At 40.7% G+C, this 16,005-nt stretch overlaps 1 protein-coding gene across 1 annotated transcript in view; it reads left to right on the forward strand.

The window, feature by feature from the left end:
• The window catches only part of B4galt6 (beta-1,4-galactosyltransferase 6), a 60,276-nt gene extending 46,215 nt beyond the window's left edge, over positions 1-14,061 (forward strand). Inside the window, exons 6-9 of the mRNA XM_034518120.2 lie at positions 6,639-6,826; positions 9,277-9,399; positions 9,573-9,674; positions 10,289-14,061. Coding sequence (XP_034374011.1) covers positions 6,639-6,826; positions 9,277-9,399; positions 9,573-9,674; positions 10,289-10,436 — 561 coding nt within the window. The 3' untranslated portion in view covers positions 10,437-14,061. The remainder of the gene's footprint in view (positions 1-6,638; positions 6,827-9,276; positions 9,400-9,572; positions 9,675-10,288) is intronic.
• Positions 14,062-16,005: the final 1,944 nt, after the last annotated feature.

The following is a 16,005-nucleotide window of genomic DNA, read 5'->3' on the forward strand; positions in this document are numbered from 1 at the left end:
TTCCTTCCGTTTGCCTTGAATGGATACTATGCAAGCTGGCATAGTCTACATAGAATTGAAGTGACTTGGCCTTATTCTTGTGTCCTGTGCCTTTGTTTAAAGACCACGATTATAAGCGTAATGAAGTAATGCAGTTACTTTATTATATTCTGTTAAGTGTAAAGTGCTGCATCAGAAAGCTAATGTAATGTAAGTACCCTTGGAGAGAGAGAGCTCTACTGCCGTATGCCTCTCCTACTGTGACCTCAGCTGGAGGTGCGGTAATTTGTCCTAATGCACACAGACTGTTTCATTTCTGTTGCTGTGATAAAATACCCTGACAAAAGGCAGCTGAAGGGCAAGGACTTATTTCAGCTCACAATTCCAGGTTATAGGCTCTTATGGGAGGGACTTAGAATAGTCATCTTGTCCTCAGTCAAGAGCAGAGAAACAAGGGCTTATGTGCTCACCTGCTTGCTGGCTTGATTCCTTTCTGCTCACACAGTTCCAGACAGTCAGAAAACAGGACCACCCACGGTGAGCTGGCTCCACCCACATCCTTAACTTAATTACGATCCCCAGGGACAGTCCCATGGGCCAACCCATAGAGGGTCCCTCAATGAGACTCTATTCTCAGGTGGTGCTAGGTTGTGTCAAGTTGACAATTAAACCTGACTGTCATCCTGGCCTTTCCATTTACATTACACCTTTCCCACACGTGCTGGATGGGTTGATGGGTCTGTAGAGTCACAGTGCATCTTTCGTTTCTCTTACTGATTGATGGTGTTGATCTTTGTTTTTATGTCTTTGCTGTTCATTGAATTTGGAAGTCTCTGTTCAGTCTTTTTTCTGATATTTTAATTGAAATGTCTTTTTGGTTGGGTTGAAGAATTCTTTTGTGTTTGCCCGCTGTAGGTAATTCATGAGTCGTGCTTGGCAAGTGTTTACCTACACACTGTGGCCTACCCTTTCATTTTTCCAGTATTTGTTTTCCCCCTCCAGTGCTGGGATTAAACCCAGAGCCTTGCCCTGCTGTTTCCATACTCTGCCGGTGAGGTACAGGCCCTACTCCAGACAGGGTTTTATTAAAAAGCAAAGGTTTTAATTTTGATAACGTCCAATTTATTGATCTTTTTCATAGTTCCTGCTTCCTGTTTTGCAGTTGAGAATAGTTTTCTGATAACTTTCAGAGTATTTTCCTCCAGAACATTTGTGGTTTTAACTCTCATATTTAGGCTAGTCCCTCTGAGTTAATCTTTATGTGGTGTGAGGTAAGGAAGAAAGGTTGGGTTTGGTTGCTGTTGTGTTGTTTTGGTTTTTCTTTGGCTGCGGGCTTTAGTTATTTCATCACTGTTTACAAAGCAGGGAATCTTTTCCTCACTGGCGCCTTTGTTGGAGCTGAGTTCTCATACACATACGTATGTACATGGAACATGATGTAAATCTATTTCTGGTCTTTCTGTCCTGTTCTGTTAAATCTACTTGCCTGTTCTGATGAGTTTTTTTTTTTTTTTTTTTTTTTTTTTTTTTTTTTTTTTTTTCAATTTCACCCTTCATTTTTTAGTAGAATATGCAACAAAGTTAATAATGGACCAGGTATGGCCTGAGGTAGCAATTACTCAGATTTTTACTGAAGACTGAAGAATATCCAATTAGAAGTTTTTCTTTTTTAGCTTATTCTGAGTTTATTTTTTTTAAAAACCTCTCAGCTTTTTGTATATGCTTTACCCCTAGAATTATGCCTACTTACCCCACCAGTGAGACAGTATCTCACTGTGTAGCCTTGCCTGGACTGGTTGGTGTTCAATATATAGACCAGACTGGCATTGAATTCACAGAGATCCACCCGCCTTGATCTCCTTCTCAAGAGCCACCATAAAGGTGTGTACAATGATGCCTGATCTAAGTGACTTTTCAACATGGCAACTTATCCTATAAAAGATTGACTTTTTTTTAAAAAAATGGTAACAAGTCAGAATTTTAAGCTTTCCTGATAGCGGTAGCTATGGATCTGCATTGGTATCAGAAAGCAATAGTTTTTGTTTCTGAATCATCATTCATCCATAGCGTGCAGGAGCAAGCTAGCCCTGCACTTTTGAAAGCACACACTCTTTGGAGTTCAGTGTGTTGAATGATTGTGTGTGTGTGATGAAGCCATCTACCAGAGCAGCTGAGATCTGTATTTTAACTCTCAAATCTGTTAGGTCTGAATTTCAGCCTTGGTTGATCCTAAATCAGCAACACACGTTTGATAGCTTGTGGCTTTGAACCAGAAAAGTTTTTCACCTTCATGAAATAAAAGAATTACTTCTCTGCTGGCTGAGTGCCCAGAAGTACAGCATGACTGAAGAGAACCCAGAAAGCCAGAGTATCGAAGAGTAGGCACGGCTTTTCTCCGCCTCTTTGAAGACAAAATGAAAGATAAAGTTCTGTTAAGTTGTTACCGCATAAGGACATAGAGATGGAGCTAACAGCAGCCTAGCAGAGCAGATGCTATTTAGATTTCATGTATATAGAACACAGTTGAGACAAGAAAGAAGTTAAGTCTCCAATAGTCATCACCCTTGAAATAGAGCACAGAGACAAGCTTATACTGGACTGCTTATGCTCAATCACAAAATAGCTAAGTGCTTCGTTCATGTTTTTATTGCTAGGTGATTGACATTCATATCTTAGAGTTTCACATCCAGAGAAACTATAGGGGAAGCTTTGGGCTGTTGTGGGGTCTAAAGGCAGATGGGTAAGTCAGCTTAGGATTCCCTCAGGCCTTTACCCTGTCTGTCTTTCTAAGGACAGCAAGGGATCCCTCTACTCCTTCAATTATGGCAAGGCACACACAGTGACTTCACTAGAGAGATTCTTTAGACCTAGAAGGAAGTCTAACCTAGACATCTGCAGAGACAAGGACAGCCCACTGCTTTATCACGTGTATGCACCCCACTTCCCATCACTCAACAAAATGTTTCTGCATCGAATAAACCAAGGGTCCTCATTTGTTGCTGTGGTAAAATACCTTGACAATAAGAAACTTAGGGAAGAAAGGATTTGTTTTAGCTCACAGCTCAAGATTATAGTCAAGGCAGGAACTTGAAGCAGCTAGTCACATCCCAACCACAGGCAAGAGCAGAGAGAGATGAACACATGCCTACCTCTCATTTTACCTTCTCTGCCCTCGTAAAGTTCAGGACCCAAAGCCAGGGAATGACGCTGCCCACGGTGGGCTTGGTCTTACTATGTTAATCAGTACAATTGAGGAAGACCTTTCACAGGCATGCTGACAGAGCAGCCTGACCTCTAGACAACCCCTCATCGATACTCCTCATCACACCAACTAAAGCCCTTTACTCTTCTGGAAGGGAGAGGTAGTAAACTGTCATGTGATGTGCAGGCTCAGTTTAGAAAACACAGTGGGCTCTATGTAGAGAAGGAGACATAGGTGAGACAGTGACAGAGAGAACACTTAACTTCATAATCATCTGCAAAGACGATAATGGCTTGGGTTCTGGTGGCTCAGGATGAGGTGAACAGTGGCTGGGTTGGGTTTAATTAGAGTGAAATTATTTACTCATACGGTGTGATAAGTGGCTTGAGTGGTAGCAGCTCTCCTTGGCTTTTAGTACTTTATTCTCGAACATGAATAGGCTGCCACAGAACTCCAGTAAAGAAAGTGTCCACAAAGGAGACACAGTCAAGCCAGGTTATCGGAGAGAACAAAGAAGAAAGAGTCAATAAAAACTCATAATCAAGTTCCACAGAGCTAAGGAAAAAAAGTGAGAGAGTATTTCTGAAAGGGGAATGATTTATCATTAAGAAAGAGCGGTCAGAGCAGAGCATCAGTGCATGTGAAAATGTGGCAGCTGAAAGCTTTAAAAAAGAATAGCTGAAGAGAGGAAATGATGCCTAAAGCAGAACCAGAATGTAAGAAAGCAAAGGCCAAGAGCACCACTGTCCTCCAGGAGGCCCACGGGATAGCACTGTCCTCTGACACTGGACCTCTCACCTTCCCTGGCGAGGCTCTGCTCTGCTCCAGGAAGATTTCTGTTTCTGTTGGTGGTGTGGTCAGCATCATAAATGTTGGCTGGCCTTTTTCATTTCTGTTCCTTTTTCCTAGTACTAGGGATCTGTCGTGGCCACTGAGTTACATGCCCCATCTATGGAGGTCACTGAGTTCTGCTGTGACTTTTAATACATTAATGTGTAACTAATACACTCACTCTTCAGAGTTCTAGAAGAACCACAGTAGAAAAGTTTAAGTAGTTTGTAGAAAAGGGGCTAAAGAAGAAAATATAAGGAAAAAATTCCAAACCTTGGTGTGGTAGTGTATACCTTTAATCCTAGCACTTGGAAGGCAGAGGCAAGTGGATCTCTAAGTTTAAGGACAGCCTAGACTATAGAATGAATTCCAGGACAGCCAGGGCTACACAGGAAAACCCTGTCTCAGACAAAGCATATATCTTTAAGGAGGGAGACACCCTCCCCAGGGCCCATGTGGATAAAGCACACATCCATTATAAAGCGTAGTATTTGTCAATTTTAGAATAAAAGTGAAAAAGGAAAGATATTTTTAAGACTATAGAAAAAAAAAAAAAAAAAAAAAAAAAACCAGGAATCAGGAATGTATGAACTGTCCTGCCATTGCAAGTAGCTAGAAGCCTGACTTCCAGATTCTAAAGTAAGAAAGGTACTATGCCCCAGAACTTTCTACTCAGAATGTCGATTCCGGGGTAGATGGTGACATTTTCAGTCATTTGTTGGTGAAACACAGACATACAGACACACAGACAGACATATTCTCCCTCTCTTTCTTTCTCTCTCTCCCCCCCCCTTCTCTCTTTCTCTCTTTCACACACATACTTTTCAAAGAACCTTCTGATAGCTAGACCTGAGCAAATTAAGTGAGCCACATAAAAGACATGAGGGATGGAGGGCATGAAGCAGAAGCCTGGGTGGTAGTCACATGGCTGGCCCATGAGGACAATGGGAATTGAGCTGAGGATTTGAATTTTCTATAATTACATCAGTGACTGAAGGAATAGGTTATATCAACTGGCTTTTTTTGTTTTGTTTTGAGACAGGTTTCTCTGTGTAGTCCTGGCTGTCCTGGAACTCACTCTATAGACCAGCTGGCCTCGAACTCAGAAATCCACCTGCCTCTGCTTCCCAAGTGCTGGGATTAAAGGCGTATACCATCACTGCCTGGCTCGACTGGCCTTTCTAGTTACACAGAAAGCCAGTTATCTCCTTGACAAAAATAAATAAATTCAGTCAGTGCTGAAGAAAGATTTACACAGTATCAACAATAATAATAATGTTACAATTTATCTTCCTTTCCATCTTTTCTATCTTTCTTCAGCCTTCATGCCACACTGAGTGACATCTCTCACTGGTGTTGGCCACACCTCATGGCTCCTTCACTTCTGCCGCAATCCTTTTGCCTATGATTTTGGGAATGATTTTGTAAAATTTGTTAAGGCATTTGTAAATGTCCTTACTTTTCTTTAGCTGCCAAACCAAAGGCTGCTGTTTCCCGTAGGCAGGATCATCACTGTGAATAAAGGAAAATGGTTACAATGTAGGAACTTGAGTTTTATGCCCGAAGTTTCTGTATTGTGTCGGTTTAAAGTGTTCTTGTCTTATCCTAAGCAGGGATAGAGTGTAAAAAGAGAAACCGTTGTCCGAGCACTGTACTGGAGGATTAGCTACAGGAGGAAGGAGGCTGGATGTGTGTTGTCTAGAATGTTCTTGGCATACTGTAAACATCGAGACTTCAAAGTCCTCCAGAGTACATTGTCCTTCCAAGAGGATGCCCAGCTTTATTATATAGGAAAGCATCTGCTTGTGACTCACTTTCACTTTCCTGCCTAAATTTTCTCCCATCCCCCATGGTAGGGATCCAACCCAGGATTCCAAGCTTAGTGGGCAAATGTTCTTATCACTGAGCCACGCCCCTCCCTCCTGTCTCAATAAGAATTGTTTTTATTATTCAAAGTGGGTATGTGCAAATGAGTGCAGGTGCTTAGGAGGTCAGTGGCCGGCACACTGTTGTGAGCTGTGTAATATGTATGTGCAGGAAACACTCTGTTCTTCCCTAAGAGGGGACTCTTGACTATTGAGCCATCTCTCCAGCAACACCCTGTGTTAATTTTTAATATTGCAGAAAGTACAGAATATGCTTATTTTTAGTTGTTCTGTGTGTTCTTTAGTATAATATTTTTATTGTTTTATCTTTAGTTTTTGGTCACACGTAGTCTGTGATCTGGCATATGTGAAGTAAAGCAAAAATACAAGTTGATGTGTTCATATAATGTACATTGCATCAGAAGAGTACAGTAATCGCTATCTACTTTTCCTCTTTGTCACCAAATATGTCATAAGTAAATATAAACAGTATGCAGTCATGTGCCCTATAACATCACTACCAGTCAGTGGCATCATTCATATACAATGGAGGTACAGCAACATTAATCAGTCCCTGACCCCTCAGAATGTGTCCTTCATCAGGAAGTGGTGCCTGCCTGCGCTCCATATGCTTTTGACTCGTTTCTTTCACTAATGAGATATAATTATTACTTGACTGTGATACAACAAATTGAGAAGCGATAGGAAAGCATCACATGACCAAGCCTGAGTACATTTCTGGTTTTCTTTGCTCCGTGGAGACCGGCACACAACCATTCAATCGTGCGATGCTCTTTAATGTGGGTTTCAAAGAGGCCATGAAAGACAGAGCCTGGGATTGTGTGATCTTTCACGACGTGGATCATCTGCCTGAGAATGATCGGAACTATTACGGATGTGGTGAGATGCCCCGGCACTTTGCAGCAAGGCTGGACAAGTACATGTACATGTGAGTAGCTCTCCTCGTGATCCTAAATAGTGCATGCTTGCAGCAATATGCTGGGCCTCCATCTGAGCCTGCTCAGCAGACTGAGGGGCCTCATCCCCCGCGCCAGTATGTCCTAGGGAGCCAGGACAAGGACTGCTTTGTCCATTTGAGATTATACAGGGGTTGAGTGGGGAAGAAACCGGCTTCTATAGTAAGCACATAGATTTAATCTGGGTTTTCACCCTTGGGCCTTGCTTAGTCACGAGGTCCTCTCAAAGTTGCTTTCTTTTTCCTTGGACAGTAGAGCCTATGTGTGGGGTGGCTTTCCTGGATCAGACATCCTAATCCTACCATGTGTTAGCTGTGTGACCCATGCTGGCTCTTCCTGCCTCCCCTTCCTTTAGAGATGGTTCAGGGTCTAGACTGCCCTTCTGCAGATTGTTTGCTCTTTAATTATGTGAAGCAAATATTCCCTGCCCTCTGTGCGTGTGTGTGTGTGTGTGTGTGTGTGTGTGTGTGTGTGTGTGTGTGTGTGTGTGTGTGTAGGCAGGTATGTATATGTATCTGAAGGCCAGAGCTTGCTGTCAGGTATCTCCCCTAGTCATTTTCCATCTTATTTTTGGACTTGGAGTTTACGAAGTCATTTAACCTGTGGCAACCATTTTACCTTCTGAGTCATCTCCCGAGACCCCCATACTGTCTTTATTATGTAAGTAGTTGTTAATCTGTAAAGTCGGAAACAGGTAAGTCAAAGTTAATGACCCAGTATTGCCAGGAGGCTTGAGGAAAACTCAGGTGGGAACTTCTCTGTTACAGGCCTTACCACAGGTAAGGCCCACCTTGCTGTACCCAGTACCAGCTTTAATTGGTAAATACTGCACACAGTGCCGAGGATGTTGGAGTACAAGTGTATCATATGGCTCACCTCCTTTCTTTCTCTTTCCCGATTTTGTCATCCCCTCCCCCAGGGAGTCACCCACCCACACAGAGATTACTTAGTAGTTTAGGGGCTAACGTTCTGCAAGAGCCGGGAAACCTTGTAACTTTTGTCTTTCTGAGTTTACCTTTACTTCACTTAATATAAGGATCTCTGGTTGTATCCATTTCTCTCTAAATAGTGTGTGGGGGGTTCCTTTTATGGCTGACAAAAGAACCCATTGTGTATAACATTCTAAAAATAGCAACAAATGTTGGTGAGGGTGTGGGGAAAAGAGAAGGTAGACATGTAATTAGCCCAGCCGCTGTGGAATGAGCAGGAAGGGTCTTCAGAAGGAGCAAGTCCTGCTGTGTAAATCACAACCGTATCCTTTGGAACAGTCAAAGGGTTAGACACAGGGTGGAAGCTTGTTAAGAAGTCACATAGTTGCAGGGAGAGCATGGTGGCCATTCAGGGTCTGGGGAGGTTTATGCCGGACAGCTGTCACAGGTGAATGCTCACCCAGCACCTGCTGGCTCTAGTCTCCTATTTGGACAGTGTTAGAAAAACGTTATTAATATTTTATCCTTTTTTAAATGGTGTTGTTTAATATATTTCTGATACTTTCATTTAACTCATTTAACTTAGGGTGTGTACAGAATACAACTCCCAAAAGTTGTCCTCTATAGTATCTCCTCCACAGGAGATAGTATATACTCCACACAAATAAATAAATACAGTAAACATTTAAAAGGTTTCAAAGTTTGATCAGCTTCTTGGAATTTGAGTTCAAGAAAATAGGGAAAATAAAACCTAAATTAAAAATACTTTCCTAAATACTAGTGTTTTAAAAATAAATATATTTGGGGTTGGTAAGATGGCTCAGCAGGTGAAAGTGTTTGCAAGCCAACCTGCGTTTGAGCTTTTGTGGTAGAAAAGGGAACTGACTTTCACAAGCAGTCCTCTGACAACCCCATTGGTGCTTCATGACACCGCCCACAATAAGTATGAAAAAAAAAATGTTTGAAAAGTGTATATTAAATATCCACGAGTATTTTGTTAGTTTAATCCAAGCAGGTAAAAGTAATTTTAGAAATAGAAATTCATTTCAAAACTAAATGTGTTTCTTCCTGATTTACATTTACTCTGTTCTGTGTAACAGATAATATACGTTCAGAGTCAGTTAATATTTTAAAAATTCTTCAGCTTAGCAAGATCTAGCATTGCATTGACAGTTACTAATATGTTTAAGCATATTTTTGTGAGAATATTATGCATCCTCTGAACACTGGGTCTTGAGTCATAAAAGCACTAGTAAATTTCAGTTGATACACATGTTTTGATTTTACATTTGATTTAAGTACTTGATTTAAGTACTTTGATACCCTGTAAAAATGTTTCATTTCTCAGTTCACATTCTCCAGAATCCTTTTTTTTTTTTTTTTTTAAATCAGCTGGTTTGTAAAAAATAGGAGTATCTGTTATAGCAAATGAGAGGCAGGCGTGTGTGACTGTCCAATGGATGTGGGACGCTGTGTCCTGTTCTCTTTTCCAGTCTTCCGTATAAGGAGTTCTTTGGTGGGGTGAGTGGCCTGACAGTGGAGCAATTTAGGAAGATCAACGGCTTTCCCAATGCCTTCTGGGGATGGGGAGGCGAGGATGACGACCTATGGAACAGGTATGTTGAGCGTAAGTAGCTTGGTAACTCAGGCTCCAAATTTTGTCTTTGTTTGGTAAATCACACCTCTCCTGAGCAAGGAGATTTTGGGTTGGGAAGTTTTGCAAGTTCCCAGATTTGTTTTTGTATCCCATTTTTGCTCTGAAATTCATATAATCCATTTTACCCTGCAGAGTTCACTATGCTGGATACAATGTAAGCCGGCCAGAGGGGGATCTGGGAAAGTACACGTCTATCCCTCATCACCATAGAGGGGAAGTACAGTTTTTAGGACGGTGAGTTTAATGTCATCTTGAGACTTCAGGACTTCAAAATTAATATGCTGCATGAGGCTTTGTTTGTTTGTTTGTTTGTTTGTTTTTTAAAGGAAGAAATTTTCATGATCAAAGGTCCCCTGGCAAATGTTTTTGGGTTGAAGTTATAGGTTGTGTGTCTGTGTGTGTTTGTGTCTGTGGTGTGTGTGTGTATAGAGGGAGAGACAGATGTAGACAATCGTGTTCATGTCTAGTTAACTTCTTATTTTTAAAATGTTTCTCTCTCTCTCTCTCTCTCTCTCTCTCTCTCTCTCTCCCTCTCTCTCTCCCTTTCCCTCTCTCTCTCGATCGCTTAGTTTTTTTGAGACAGGGTTTCTCTGTGTAGCCCTGGCTGTCCTGGAACTCACTCTATAGACCAGGCTGGCCTCTAACTCAGAAATCCACCTGCCTCTGCCTCCCAAGTGCTGGGATTAAAGGCGTGCCCGGCTAATTCTCTCTCTCTTTTTTTAAGGTAACTTGTTTTTGACTAGTAAAAGTCTAATTTAGAGATTTTAATGTATGCCTTTATTATAAGAATGACACAAAATATATTTCCCTCTTTTCAACACATTTACTGCTGTTTTTTTTTTCCTTAGGTATAAATTACTTCGGTATTCTAAGGAGCGTCAGTACATTGATGGATTGAACAATTTATTATATACACCCAAAATACTGGTTGATAGGCTGTATACAAATATATCTGTAAACCTCATGCCAGAGTTAGCTCCAATTGAAGACTATTAAAAGAAGTCATTCTCGTGGTAGGGTAGACCACAGTGCTGAATCATGAACTTGGCTTGGAGCGCCCTCACCATGAAAGTTAGAGATCGGTGTATGTCTCAGTGTCCTGGTCTGTAAAAAGAGCCAGCAGTCCTTAATGTTTACAGCGCGGGCTCCATCTCTTCCCCGCTGGGAGCATCCCCCATGCAAGCACTGTAGCTATAAGAACCCATTGCTTGGGATTGGAAGCGAAGAAAACTCCATACACAGAGAAGATTTTTATACTGAAATCTATAATTTAATTCAAGAGAATGCTTTTATTTCCGTTCAAACATATTTTGTACATATGTGATGTAAATTAAATGTGTTCAAATTGTTGGAAAATAAGATGTCACAGTTTTGCATGTAATTGGTTATGCCTTCATTGAACTTTTATAGACATTTTTTATTTGCATGGGGAAAAAAATGTAAATTTATGTCACCAAACAAAGGTTAAGCCTCCTGTGAAATGAAGGGACTGTCAGCGGCGGACAAAAGATAATATAGTAACTGTTCTGTTGTACTGGTATTCAGCTTTAGACCTTCAGCCTTGTGGGAGGTGGTGCAGTCCTCTGAGGGCTTTGAAGGAAGGAAGGAGAGAAGGACTTGCATAGCTTTTCTTCCTGACAGGATTACCTGTTTTGTTTTGTTTTTTTTTTTTTTTTTTCCTTGCTTGCAGTCTCATCAGATCTTGCCAAGTCAACAGCCATATTGTTTATGCACACTGCATGAGTATACCAAGAAAATCTTCAAAGTTGTAAAGTGACATGCTGTACAGGACCCTTCATGTTAGATGTCTCTATGTACCTCCGCCATGTCAGGGATCTTGTGCCTCAAAAAGAAAAAAACATGTTCCCAAGGTTGTGTTTATACATGATATATATTTTTTTCCAATCTCATAATGAACGACATTATTATTTCCACCTTGGAAGAACCAAAAGAAGGTATCTTCTTTTAAAAGCATTTTTTTTTTTTTAAAGAATGAATTTGTGGAAAATCCAGTAGTGCTTATACAGATGAATTATACTATTAGATGAAAAATTAGATGCTCTATTTTTATGAAGATAAATGCTTAGATTAAAACAAACTTCAACCTTAATTCTTAGACGTACATGGTTCCCTTTTACATCAGCCAGTCATTGCTTTTTTCCACTTCCAAGAAATCTCTGGTGTTATTTATTTTTTTTCACAAGTATAATTTAATCCACACTCCACCCCCCACTGCCTCCCCACTGCCGCCTCCCCATGGTGCTGGGCCTATAGACTTACCTTAAAATCAGATAATTGAATGTGCGGATGCTGTGACTTCTGAACTAGATCTTACTACTTAACGCCAAGTCTGCTCATCCGCCACACTTGGGTGAAGTTTTCGATGACCAAACAGCAACAAAGCCCAAACAGTGTTCTTACTTTGAAAATTTCAGTTATAAAAATTCCTGAAAAAAAAAAAAAAGCTTATAACCTTATGTAAGATCTTATCTCCCATATTTAAACAAATTTAAAACAATATCATCAATCTGTCAAGTGAATCCTCCCCAAGAGCGAGAGACTTCTGAATATGAGAAAGTTTGCTCCCCTTGTCGAACGTTGAGAGCTTAGCTCGCAGTTGTCGTTGTCTGTCATAGTTTTGGTAATGCTGATGGCCACAAGTCAAACCCTACAGTAACTAAAATCCTTACACCAGAGAAGACAGACACCCTCTTTGTCGTGGCAGCAGTCTTTCTGTGTTTATTCTTAGAAGTGCTTCTAAAATATTTACCTCCTAACTTTTTTGGCTACTCAAAAAACTGAAAAAGTGAAATCACAGCTTCTGGAGATGAAGATTTTTGTATGTCATCAGCTTATTTTCTGTCTCTTGTGACTAATGAAGTGTTTAATTCGACAGAATGACAGCAGAATGTAATGTTGAGCCTTGTAAGACAAGGACTCTGGGCATGTGAAGAACCCAGTGCTGGTCCCTCCTCGCAGTGCTGTGGAAAGTGGCACCACGTGGAATCTTATTGGGGGAAACACACTTTATGTGACGGGCTGTCCACAGTGGGATGCCTTTCGCATTGATACCTAGTTCACAGTTTTAGGAAAATTCAGAACTGGTCATCTGCCTTAGTCTCTTAGGTTAAGTCTGGCATTGATATGGCTTCGGGGGTTGCATGTAAGTTTGCTATGGTTTCCTGTTAAGTATGTCAGCTCATGAGAACTGCCTTTTCTCATTCAGACCTGGAATTCTTTTTAGTAATGAATAATGACCTGTATGTTCCCACAAATGACAGTTTTGCCTGGTTGCCATGATCACATGACAATAAATCTCTTCCTTACATATTAGCACAAGCAGACAATCTGATAGAATCCAATCTGTTTGGTGGCTTCGAACTGGGTGTCTGTCCCCCATCTGCTGCCTTGCTAACTGGTATTTAAAGGTGGTTTTTGTTTTGTTTTTTCCCTAAACAAGTCAAATCAAGAAAGTTGAAACTTATCTGAAATTAGGAAGAACACCCTCTGGTAACTTATCTATTAGTTGTCTTAGTCTCAAATCCAGTGTGGTCACAGATCCTGGGAGGTCCTTGTGGCATTGGGGAAATGATGTGGTGCCTTTGAACTAAAGAAAGAAATTAAGGCTGATGGGCTATTTATCAAAGAAAGGGAGAAAGTTCCCACGTTCATTGTAACATTCTATCTGATTTTCAATGAAGTTGTCATTTAATTATTTGCCAAAACTAGGGTTTTAATGAGGTGGCTTCCCCAGCTACCTTTTTATAGTTATTTTCTGTTATAGACTTTTGAGATGGCTCAGGGTGTAAAGGTACCTGCACCAAGTGTGACAACCTATATTTGATCCCTGGGACCCACACTGTAGAAGGAGAGACCTACCCTTGCACAGTATTCTTATACTTCCATATGTGTGGTGAGCACACATATGTATGCACACACAGAAGCAGACATGCACACACATGCGCAAACACACACGCAAAGTTAAAAGGTAGTTAAGAGTTAAATTTCTGTTTTATAGAAAGGTATTCAGGAAGAAAATATTTATGAAATTTAAGTACAAAATTATTAACAATTTTTATTCCAGCCAATCAATGGTGGTATATGCCTTTTAATCCTAGCTCTCCAGAAACAGAGGCAGGTTCTCTGAGTTCAAGGCCAACCTGGTCTACAAAATGAGTTGCAAGACAAGCTACAAAGAGAAACCCTGTCTCAAAAACAAAACAAAAAACTCCTATTCCAGTTGATACTGAAAACCATTGTAAAAGAAGATAGAAGTGTTATGGATACAATATTGTCCCTTTGGAGACTCCCTGGGGAGAAGCAGATTTTTGTGTCATTGTATCTGTCCTGTTTCTTTATTTACCTTTCAGATAAATAACACTCTAGATTTCTTGCCTTGGGTTTGCAGATTTGTTATTTGAGAAGCAAACGGTCACAGTGTTTTTGGAAAGTGGAAGTGTACTTAAAATTATTTATTATGATATGGAATACTTCTATGTAAGTGCATTGACGTAAATGCTAGTGATTTCTTGCTGTCTTTTTTTTTTCCTTGTTTTGCTTCTCATGGAAATGTTTGTACTTTTTTTATCATTGTCTTTTATGAAATATAATGTTCTAAAGACTTGTGTGATGATGTCATTGTTTTCTCTCAGAATATCTTGGGGATTATCTGGTTTTCTTCTCCCTAAATTTTGGGAGAATTGTTGATGCCTTAGTAGACGTTAGTGATGCACTGAACATATATGTAGATCAAAGCTTAAATACACTCAGTGCTCACCATGACTCCCTCCAAAACACACTATCATTTAGTACTCATCCGTACACTTGGTCATCCAGGATATCAAGAATTATTTAACCCAGGATTGAGATGATTTAGTAGGTAAAATGTTTTCCCCACAGATATGAAGACCTGAGTTTGTCCCCAGAAGCCATGTAATGCTGGACATGGTAAGGAGACAGGAGGATGCCTAGAGTTTTTTATGTCAGCTGGCCTGATAGAAGCAAGACTGAACAACAACAACAAAACCCCAACTTAAACAGAATCGAGGCTGAGATTAAAGTTGTCCTCTGACCTCCACCTGCAAGCTGTAGCATGGTGCAGATGCATACACACATGTGCAAACACATACACACCCCTGCCCCCAAAACAAAGTAAACATAAGAATTCTGTCCTTACCTGTAGCTTTCCCTTCCTTTTCTAGGCACGGCTTCTGGGAACTGAACTGAATGTTATAGTTAACTCATTTTTCAGATAGTAAGCCATTTTTAAAGATATTTAAGGAAAAGCAGTCAAATTTCAAATACCTTGGAACTAGATTTGTATGGGGGCTTCATCATGGCATTTGTGCACTTGCTATTTCTGTACCGAATCCTGCTATTACTAATATTTAGACAACCTGTGATCTGCAGATTATTGTCACTGCATAGCACAAATGCTGTCAGTCATTAACCACCATTTAACCAATTAGTCATAACATTTAATCAGGTTATTGTGCCTGGGGTTCATAGCTCTGGTGTGTGCTCAGAGAACAGGGTTTACTTAAATTGGGTGTTACTGGGAATGGAACCCAGAACCTCTAAAAGAGTACTCTACCAATGAGCTGTGTCCCTAGACTATTATTTTGATTTTCTGAGACAGTCCTCAGGCTGCTCTAGAACTGACTGTGTGGCCCAGACTGGTCTCTACCTATTCTGGTGCCTCAGTCTCTCAAGTGCTGAGATTACAGGCATATACCACTACTCTTGGAGGTTGAACTTAATAGCTATGTGTTTATGTTTTTGGTCCTGTCTTTAAATACATGTTGGGACAAAATGGTTTTAATCTAGAGAAGGCTATATTTATAAGGAGTCTTATGCCAAATCACTCTTGATTAAAATGACTTCAGAACAAAGTGATTTGCCACTACAGTATACTTTAGTTAAAGGGAGAAGGAGGAAAGGACGAGGAGTGGGAGGATAAGAGGAGAAAACAAGGTTTGAACAATAAAACTGAAGTCTTTCTCGACATGTTCTGTTTTGTTTTGTTTCATTTGGGTCAATCAAGGTCTCATGTATCCCGGATTGGCCTTGAGCTCACTGTGTGGCCAAAGCCAGCCTAGAACTCCTGATCCTCCTGCATCCACCCCCCAAGTGCTGGGATTTGACTGGGGAGATGGCCCTTCCAGAGGACTAGAGTTGAGTAAGCAAGCACCAGATGACAAGTGTATACCAACATTCCCAGACTTGAGACAGTCTTAAAATATAGTTTGATGTGCTTGAAATATATTATTAAATTTTATCTTTGCTGCTTCAACTTGTGCTCTAGAGGCTCTTTGTGGTAGTTTGAATATTCTTGGCTCTTGGAGTGGCACCATTTGGAGGTGTGACTTTGGAGGAAGTGTGTCATCATGGGTGTGGGCTTTAAGACCCTTGTCTTAGCTGCCTGGAAGCCAGTCTTCTGTTTGCCTTTGGAACAAGATGTAGAACTCTCAGCTCCTCCAGCTCCATGCCTGCCTGGACGCTGCCATGCTCCCACCTTGATAATGGACTGACCCTCTGAACCTGTAAGGCAGCTCCAATTAAATGT

Source organism: Arvicanthis niloticus, chromosome 14 (genome assembly GCF_011762505.2).
Source record: "Arvicanthis niloticus isolate mArvNil1 chromosome 14, mArvNil1.pat.X, whole genome shotgun sequence".
NCBI classification, from domain to species: Eukaryota; Metazoa; Chordata; class Mammalia; order Rodentia; family Muridae; genus Arvicanthis; species Arvicanthis niloticus.